The sequence below is a fragment of the Lineus longissimus genome, chromosome 15 (genome assembly GCF_910592395.1).
Source record: "Lineus longissimus chromosome 15, tnLinLong1.2, whole genome shotgun sequence".
Classification (NCBI taxonomy): Eukaryota; Metazoa; Nemertea; class Pilidiophora; order Heteronemertea; family Lineidae; genus Lineus; species Lineus longissimus.
This window is the reverse complement of record NC_088322.1, coordinates 16,064,453-16,073,534: the sequence shown is the minus strand read 5'-3', so window position 1 is coordinate 16,073,534 and position 9,082 is coordinate 16,064,453. Positions and strand designations below refer to the sequence as shown.

Below are 9,082 nucleotides of genomic sequence, written 5' to 3'. Positions count from 1 at the left end.
CAAAGTCACATCCAGACCAGATTACACCCTCATCACCAGAATGAGGACCGTTACTGCTGCCACACTTAGAGGGTTAATGAAGGCTGCCATATGAAGAGGTTGACTTCAGATGCTGCCTGAAATGATTGGGGGAAGAGGGCCTGTGTGGTAGCTTGAGCTCTACTACTTGATGTCACATGATCGAGGGATAGATTGAGACTTTCCTGACGTGAGCCAGCCGATGTTGGAAACTAATGTGTCACAACTAACTTGGCAATCAAGAAGAGAAACGAGATGTAAGTATAAAAACCAATCCATTTCATCATCTTTTCAGTCACTGGAAATACATAATCACGTTATCAAGAACAACATCAACATGACATTGTAAATCTTCAAGTATAAAGTCGACCTTTCCGATTGACCAACCGGTAAAATTAACACTAATAACAGAGCCTTCCTTAGTCTGTATTTGACAATGGAGTGCAGGCAGCTCTAAAACTGGTCAGGAGCTGTCCTGACCTTCCAAGTATGTAAGGGTATATTCCATTACGCACATTGCTGCTGCCAGCTGGAAAGTATGGACAGCACCTGGTCGACTTTACAGTATATGGTATACAGCACAGTTCAGAAGCACAATCCCAAAACAAACGAAATCCGTAATAGTACCATGAAACTCACCAGGAGGAAAATCAATTGATTTCATATTCAAGTGTACTAAAGCAGGACCAGATTATGTATCATGCATCACCAATCTCCCTCCAAAGTCAGCAAACATGATGTATTTCATGGCTCAGATTGGACTCCTCTTCAGATATGTAATTACAACATTTCTTCTAAATGTTGTTTTTGGAGCTTTTACTGGAATCAATTCTTAACAAATAACATGGAATGTCCAGACGTAAAACATTTTTGGCACATGTCCCAAGATGTGCCCAGCTCCAATCTACACACTCTAGCTTAGCCAACCAAGATAAACAGAAAACCGAGGGACAGACATTGACAGGTACAGTATTACTGCTGTAAACACAAACTGGTAAATATAACTATATTCAAAACAAAACAATAGCAGGGGTGGTGGCAGCCAAGTCCATCTGTGACTGACGACACCAACACCTCAATAGGACCATAACTGGCGAGGGAGCTCATTCAAAGTACCTGACCAATTCAACCCAATGTGAAGTCAATCAAATAATATCAGAGCACAGTGTTACAGTCCCAACCTCTAAGCCGTGCACCCCCTTACACAGGCTGCTTCAACCTAGCCCGCCGACGGGTTCTTCTGACACTTGTACAAACAATAGTGTATCGCCATGCCAATATGTGACACTGATTTTCACTAAGGTGTGCGACAAAATGAACATGTGATGACCAAAATTTTGTAAAAACTGAGACATGATTGACGTCACGTCTCAAATAAATACCTAGATTTCATTGTAATGGAACAGCAGAGCAATGCTTTGAAACTATGACAGTTATATTCAGTTACTATGGTAACTATCTCCAGTTACTATCGGGTAACTATCTCGCCAACAAGAGGAAGTCCTGTAACATAGAGGGCAGTGGTAATTGCTTCACGGCGTTTGGAAGATACACCGATCCCATACTCTTCCTGATAACATAGCGCGACAGATCAGACAAGCGTCGTGGCTGCTGACAGTACGGCATCAACAACTCACACAATTTATTATTTCTCGTCAGAAAGCCGGGAAGTTCTCCCTCACCGTTTCTCAATTTCAAATCTCCGCTTGCTTTGATTAAAAGTTCCAAACTCGCATCATCCTGATCGGTGTTGAGTCCCGTATTTTGAATCATCGCACATCTCATCAGCGGCGTCTGCTGATTGTAATTGCGAACATCAACATCAGCGTTATATTCTAAAAGTATTTTGAGACTCTGAAGATTTCCGCGCTGGGCAGCCCAGCTGAGGGGATTGTTCATATTGAAGTCAAGTATGTTTACATGTGCTCCATGTTGGAGAAGGACTTTCACACACTCTATGTTATTCTTGAAGGCCGCCCAGTGTAAGGCCGTACCCTGGTTGCCATCGCCTGTGTTCACATCAGCACCGTGGGAGAGCAGAATCTCACAGCATGTCGCATCTTTTTCTGCAGCATAGTGGAGAGCACAGCGGCCATAGCCATCTAGCATATTCACCTGGAAAAATATAGACAATAGAAATAATGGTTTCATAACCCGATTGGGTCTTCGCCGGAGATGTCACAAAACATCACTGCGAACCATTCTCACTTCTCATGGTGTTAAACCACAACCAGACAAGCTGGAGGGCAATTAAAGACAAGAAGCAGAAGCGAGGCACTCATACTTACATCCGCACCCTTCTCAATGAGAAGCCTGAGACAGTAGACATCAGATACCATGCAGGCACAATGCAAAGGTAACAGGGTTCCATGAGATTGATTCACTTCTGCCCCAGCCTCCAATAGCTCCTCGACATCATCATCTACTCCCGCGACCACTTGCCAATTACTGATGGCGCGTATGAGTCTCTCCGATAGGTGGTACTTGGCTTGGGCCTTTGACATAATGTAGTACATGTCCAGAGTGCAACCAAGGTGCAGTATCTGAAAAGGAAGTATACTACATAGATTGATGTGTCAAAGGCTGAAATACATCAGATCAGTCAGTTGCAGGTGGACAGTTGACGAAGCCCATCTCTTGGCACAGCAAAGCCAACAAGAAAACAAAAGAACCTACTATACGAGTGACAGACAGACTGACAGCACAGTGACTGAGCATGGTGAGTGAGTGACTGAGTGACAGTCAGTGACAGAAGAACATTTTCAGGAGATTATCTTCTGAACTGCGACTACAAATCTAGAGCTCTCGTCGGTGAAGTAAAGTTATTGATGATCAATTTCACCGAATGAAGACTTGTGTGCATTCATTTACCTAAAATATGTCGTGAATCGAGTGATATTTGGGCGAATTTATCTGACTTTTTGCATTTTGAGATTTTCGTCCTCCATTAAAAAAACAGTCTGACTCCCAGGAGTCGTACTTCGTATCTGCACAGTGGTACGCGTAGTGTATCTACGGCACCTGCTGATAGGTTGAGAAAGCGGAAGCGTACGCCATCGCCACCTGTCGCTAGAACAAGGAATCGATTCACAAAGTCTATGAATGTTGTCCTTATTTTGTCTATTTATAACCCTTTCTTATGTAAGTATGGTGTCTATTTCTTGTTTGCTGATATGGTATTATCCTAGTACATGTATTTATAGCAAATAATGAGCACTCAACTGTGTCAATTTAGGGAAAATTCACTTTTATTTCATGAGAGAAACTGAAGCACTTGACTTTCACCAGTCACTGAGTGAGACATGTCAGAGTGAAACTGAAAGTTCACACTTGCATGAAGTTTGTCACTCACTGAGTCTATCAGTCATCATCCCCCATCATCCCCTAGAGCAGCCCATAGAGCAGCCCATAGAGCAGCCCATAGCACCCTGGCCTTGGCACACAAGCAGTTTTAGTCGTGGCGACCTGCACCAGACTCCAGACTGTAACCGACCAAATTAGGCTTGAAGTTGAATTAGATCAGCCACAGTAAACGTTCATTTCACTCTTTCCAGGTTCTTCTGGATCGGAGAACTGAAAAGATGTGAATAAGTCTTTCCTCGTCCTCCAACAAGTTTATATTCAAGAACCACTTGTGTATCTAAAGATGGCGTCATCGGCTGGACAATCGGCCGCGATGCCCCAGAAGTTCCCTCTTAGGCGACTTGAACAAACTGTTCAGAAGTTTATCAAGATTTTACAGATCGATCTGGAGAGACTTCAAAAACATCAAGTTAACATTGAAAGGGTAAGTCATGCCTGGCGTGTCCGGGCAGATCAGTTACTTACTGACTGAGTGATGGAATGAAAAACTCGCTCCCATGTCGGAGGGCGGGCGGGCCCGAGTTGGACTGTCATAGAGCAGTAATGGCGGGAGGGGTGTGTCCATCTTCATTATGCAACTCGCCCTTGATTGTCCAGATTCAGAGTGACTTGGCCAGCAATGACACCCATGGGTCTCGATTTGGCCGGTGGTGATGCCCATTCTGGCATGGGTCTCGCTTTTTCCTGAAACTAATAATGGATGTTCTGGTTCAGTTCCAGCGTCTCGAAGAGTGGACGCATCTCAACCGTGAGCACATCAACTCGAGTCGCACAGTCCAACAGTTAAAGGCGAATATCCAGGAGATTGAGAACACACGCACAAAGGTGCTGGACTCAGATGTTGAGGCGTTTGATAAGAAAATAGAAAATATTCGCCAGGAGGCATCAATGAGGATAATCGAATTCTTGAATCTTTACGGGCATGATAAACATTTAGAGAAAGCGATTCAGGAACAAGGCTCGTCTCGTGTGGATGTTGTGCCAGTGGTAGAGGAGAGGTCGAATGAGAGAGCACAACCACAGAGTTTACCAGGTGCGCTACAGTAGGTCTTGTCAGTGTATGACACTCTCTAGTTTGTGTTCAGTATGAACATGATGAATTGTGATATTCCTTGGAGGCAAGACATTATGGGGTGAATCCCTTGAATGGGAAGAAAGCCGAACTGGCCATGTTGGTGAAAAGGTGCCTTCGACTCTTCAGTTCTCAATCAAGTGCTTTATTAAAGAGGGTCTCCCTCACAGACACTCAAGGAATCTAATCCCTCTCTATTAGAGCAATACTGTCATGTGATGATGTCCAGTCAACAACTTGTCAGTCCTTCCTCTCATGACTTCAATATCAACTCTACATGTTGGTAATAACAATGCTGAAGATCTACATTGATCTCATGTTTTCCTCCTCATATTTCAGTGCATTTAATGTTGATTGAGGACTCAATCTCAGAGCCCGACTATCATCGCCATGACACGCCCGAGTCAATACAGTTAATACAGCAGCAACATCGACAACAAATGGAGGCTGAGAGCTCCTCGGAAACTCTTCATCAGGTCAGTGCTGTCTCGTCTTTCACTGGACTTGAGCTGGGATTTAGCACATACGGAGCAGTCAGACCCTATGCCCCTCCTGGTAAACGGTAGAGCAACGTCTCCCCCCTTCTGGTGAGGTGAGGAGTTGATTCCACTAAGACAGCTTTGTGATTTTTGTTGTTGATCCTGATGCTAATTTTCCTTTTTATTGTGTTTTCCAGAACCTTGTCGAGCTTGATGGTTTGATGACAGATTTTTCCAAACTCGTGCATGTAAGTCGAATTCCTCCTCCTTCGATTTGAGCTGGCATCTTACAGGCCAAGTGTTGAGAGGTGTGGTGGGGATGAAGCCAGCTGTCCACACTTGGTGGTGTCTTACTCCGCTCGACAGAGATGACCTAGCAGTCCACCACCAATCGCAGCAGTGGGTCGGGGCTAAGCAGCAGCAGCTACCAGGCCGACTGGTCCTCCAACTACACCACTTAATAAAGTACCCGCTGTCTCATTTAAGGAACAGAAAGAAAAAGTCGACACGATTGAAGACAATCTGACTGAAGCTAAGAAGAATGTGTCTGGTGGAACAAGATTTTTAGCTCAGGTAAGTTGTCTGTTTCTGTGATGTTGTATCTGTTCGTCTCATTGTAGCACATGTTGATGCTGACATTGGTGGGTTCGTCTCATTGTAGCACATGTTGATGCTGACATTGGTGGGTTCGTCTCATTGTAGCACATGTTGATGCTGACATTGGTGGGTTCGTCTCATTGTAGCACATGTTGATGCTGACATTGGTGGGTTCGTCTCATTGTAGCACATGTTGATGCTGACATTGGTGGGTTCGTCTCATTGTAGCACATGTTGATGCTGACATTGGTGGGTTCGTCTCATTGTAGCACATGTTGATGCTGACGTTGGTGGGTTCGTCTCATTGTAGCACATGTTGATGCTGACGTTGGTGGGTTCGTCTCATTGTAGCACATGTTGATGCTGACATTGGTGGGTTCCAATCAAGTGTATTCTTCTTGTGATTTTAGAAACTCTGTGTATCATATCTTCATGATTTAGATGGTTTGACCACCTCTACTTATAGTTCTCCTATCTTCCAGGCAGCCAAGTTGAAAACTGCCGCTTATCCTGTCGCAGGTGCCTTATTAGGTGGTGTAGTTGGAGGACCAGTCGGCCTGGTTGCTGGTGCTAAGCTTGGACTCGCTGCTGCGATTGGTGGTGGACTGCTTGGTAAGTAATGGATCTCTGGTTTGGCACATCGGCAACAGAGTCAGCAGCTGCTTGGTGAATGTTGCTCTTGATTGGGCCAGCAATGTGCACCGGACTCAAAGGGAGACTCCCGAGAAGTGACTGGAGGGCCAGATGAAGTTCTATGGAGTCATCAATAGGTGTCTCTACCACTTCTATCTCACAGTGCCTCAGCACTCTTGTGAGGAAAGTTTGTGTGACTTGTTCAGACCAGACCCCGTTACCTGACTGAATAATCACCCATAGCCTACCAGTTTGGCTCCCTAGTTTGGCCCCATGTCTCTATGACATGATAAGCATCGTGCCGCCTGAAAAAATGGCATTGGGAAGGACTTCGGTGAGGACCGACAACCGTCACTTCTTGGCTGAGTTATGTTTTTCATTTGTCATTCCAGGTCTCGCCAGTGGTGTCGTACTGAAGTGTATCAAAGATGGACGGCCAAAACGCAAACAGCCGTAAATTTAAAATCATTTGCATGTTTGCTTTAGTTGTGCACTTTTCTGTTTGTAGGCTTAACGAGCGGTGGTTTGATAAAACGTCATCGAGACAGACAAACAGACATGGAGATGAAGAAGTTGGAGAATCGATCATCGTCGTGTCCGGAGAATTTGGACAAAGTTTCCTAAGGAACGTTGAAACAGTGATAAAGAACAACTAGTGAAACCATGAATGGTGCTGGATGCTGGATGCTGGATGGAGTTGGAAGGTACTTAGGACAGGAGATCAAGTCTAGTCTTGTGGTGGAGGTAACAGAGAGATCAGTCTTCCTTGCTGGTCAGAGCTTTTAGCTGTGAGTGGCACCACCAGGTTGGGGGATTCAAGGCCACTCATTTTCACTCTAGTCTCTGTGAGAAACAAAATGCTCTGCCTCTGCCAGAGCTCGTGAAAATGTCACAGTTACGCATTCTTAATTGTGAAAATGGTCTATTTCTGGGCCTGATATGAATGGACATGTTCATGGTTTTAAAGTAAGGTAAGGCAGTACACATATATAGCCTACGTACAGTTATTACCGTAGTGTGCATTATTGTCTACTGCCAGTTGTTTTATACGCTGTCAAGGCTGTGTACCTGTGTTATAACTCTACCTTTTTATTGCATATGCAATGAAATGATTTCTAATTGAAGGTATTTATGGTATAATAATTGTTCAAGGCAAACAGTGGTGATTTAGAGATCAGACTGGACTTATAACCTGACATATACATCGTGCATGCATCATCCTCAAAGTGTAGCTCAGATGTGTAGCTGCTACTTTAGTCTCCATGACAACTGATGTTAAGTGTTGCCATGGGAATGATGGCACTATAACACTTAGTGTTAGACTTTTAACTTTCTGCGGTAGAATATGTTCATTGTTTTTACAGTCAAAATGGCTCTTGCTTACGAAGCCTGCTCACATCTAAGCCTGCTCACATCTAAGCCTGCTCACATCTAAGCCTGCTGACATGAAGTGCTGATGGTTCTTTGAATAGTAATGTTTGTTTCTGCTATTGCAAGGGAAACAGCTGATGACCTATAAGTGTCCTGGTCTTGATGCTGTCTGTCATGACTTGATGTCCTGCATCAGTGGGTTCAACACATCAGTTGACGCTCCTCATTAAAGAGACAAAGCAGAGTGTCTGCACCGTCATCTAAAAAACCTGTTAAAATGTTGCTGTATTTATTTTCTAGTCTTGATAAAAATAGATGTAATTTTATATTCTGAGGTTCTTGGTTTTTTGTCAAGGTCACCCCTGCCCGGGAGTGATGGCTGAGAGACCGTTATTTGTTGTGGGCAAAGGACGACCCACCACAAAGTCACACATACATGATGGAAAGCCTGCCTTACCCGAGGCTGATCAAATAGCTAGTGACTGTTGTGAGTTGGCCTGGGAGGCTTAAGGATTGGCTGCCTTGGCCCAACTCATGTCCCCTTGAGACCCCCCTCCCTCCCATTCTGCTCCTGACAACCTGTGGACAGCTGACAGAGAGCAGGGATGTGCCAGTGTCCTATCACAATCTGGAAAGGCGAAACGTCCAGAGGCAAGAATGGAATCGTGTCTGTGTGAGAGGTAGCCAGCTCGCTCTGACTGGATACATCGATGATAGAGGAAGGATCATGTCCCTGATCTTGCAATATTGTAACAGTCTCATATTGCATTTGAGGACAGATTGTGTAATCTGTAAGAGTCTCCTTCTTTACTACAGAAGACACTCACAACAACATCAGGGCCTACCACAACCTGGCTGTAGGGACGTCTCTAGTACTGGGGACAACATCAGGGCCTACAGCCTCAGATAGAGATGTGCTAGCTCACTGTACTCTTGAAGACAGTCACAACCTGGCTGTAGGGAAGTCTCTAGTACTGTGGACAACATCAGGGCCTATGGCCTTAGATAGAGATGTGCTAGCTCACTATACTCTTGAAGACAGTCACAACCTGGCTGTAGGGACGTCTCTAGTACTGGGGACAACATCAGGGCCTATGGCCTCAGATAGAGATGTGCTAGCTCACTATACTCTTGAAGACAGTCACAACCTGGCTGTAGGGACGTCTCTAGTACTGGGGACAACATCAGGGCCTACAGCCTCAGATAGAGATGTGCTAGCTCACTGTACTCTTGAAGACAGTCACAACCTGGCTGTAGGGACGTCTCTAGTACTGGGGACAACATCAGGGCCTACAGCCTCAGATAGAGATGTGCTAGCTCACTGTACTCTTGAAGACAGTCACAACCTGGCTGTAGGGAAGTCTCTAGTACTGTGGACAACATCAGGGCCTACGGCCTTAGATAGAGATGTGCTAGCTCACTATACTCTTGAAGACAGTCACAACCTGGCTGTAGGGACGTCTCTAGTACTGTGGACAACATCAGGGCCTATGGCCTCAGATAGAGATGTGCTAGCTCACTATACTCTTGAAGACAGTCACAACCTGGC

At 45.0% G+C, this 9,082-nt stretch overlaps 2 protein-coding genes across 4 annotated transcripts; one reads left to right on the top strand and one right to left on the bottom strand.

Moving 5' to 3' along the window:
* Nucleotides 1-276: 276 nt before the first annotated feature.
* LOC135499743 (ankyrin repeat and SOCS box protein 8-like) lies at nt 277-3,872 on the bottom strand. 3 transcript variants are annotated; one of them, XM_064790685.1, is made up of 3 exons: nt 3,847-3,872; nt 2,307-2,561; nt 277-2,133 (listed from the first exon to the last, which is right to left on the bottom strand). In XM_064790685.1, the coding sequence occupies exons 2-3, from the start codon at nt 2,532-2,534 to the stop codon at nt 1,498-1,500; spliced, it is 864 nt and encodes a 287-aa protein (XP_064646755.1). In that variant the 5' UTR covers nt 2,535-2,561; nt 3,847-3,872; the 3' UTR covers nt 277-1,497. The 3 variants fall into 3 exon arrangements, with proteins under 3 accessions (XP_064646755.1, XP_064646754.1, XP_064646756.1); XM_064790684.1 differs by lacking the exon at nt 3,847-3,872 and adding an exon at nt 2,890-2,975; XM_064790686.1 differs by lacking the exon at nt 3,847-3,872 and adding an exon at nt 2,695-2,717.
* On the top strand, nt 3,070-7,857 carry LOC135499742 (syntaxin-17-like). The gene is made up of 8 exons (XM_064790683.1): nt 3,070-3,159; nt 3,573-3,805; nt 4,096-4,414; nt 4,793-4,929; nt 5,130-5,180; nt 5,419-5,505; nt 6,012-6,141; nt 6,671-7,857. The coding sequence occupies exons 2-8, from the start codon at nt 3,665-3,667 to the stop codon at nt 6,784-6,786; spliced, it is 981 nt and encodes a 326-aa protein (XP_064646753.1). The 5' UTR covers nt 3,070-3,159; nt 3,573-3,664; the 3' UTR covers nt 6,787-7,857.
* The last annotated feature ends 1,225 nt before the right edge of the window (nt 7,858-9,082 follow it).

Coding starts and splice junctions, on each gene's coding strand:
- LOC135499743 (XM_064790685.1), bottom strand. CDS start 2,534: ATGTACTACATTATGTCAAAGGCCCAAGCCAAGTACCACCTATCGGAG. Junction 2,134..2,306: donor TCATTGAGAAGGGTGCGGAT/GTAAGTATGAGT, acceptor ATATTTTTCCAG/GTGAATATGCTAGATGGCTA.
- LOC135499742 (XM_064790683.1), top strand. CDS start 3,665: ATGGCGTCATCGGCTGGACAATCGGCCGCGATGCCCCAGAAGTTCCCT. Junction 4,415..4,792: donor ACAACCACAGAGTTTACCAG/GTGCGCTACAGT, acceptor CTCATATTTCAG/TGCATTTAATGTTGATTGAG. Junction 6,142..6,670: donor GATTGGTGGTGGACTGCTTG/GTAAGTAATGGA, acceptor TTCTGTTTGTAG/GCTTAACGAGCGGTGGTTTG.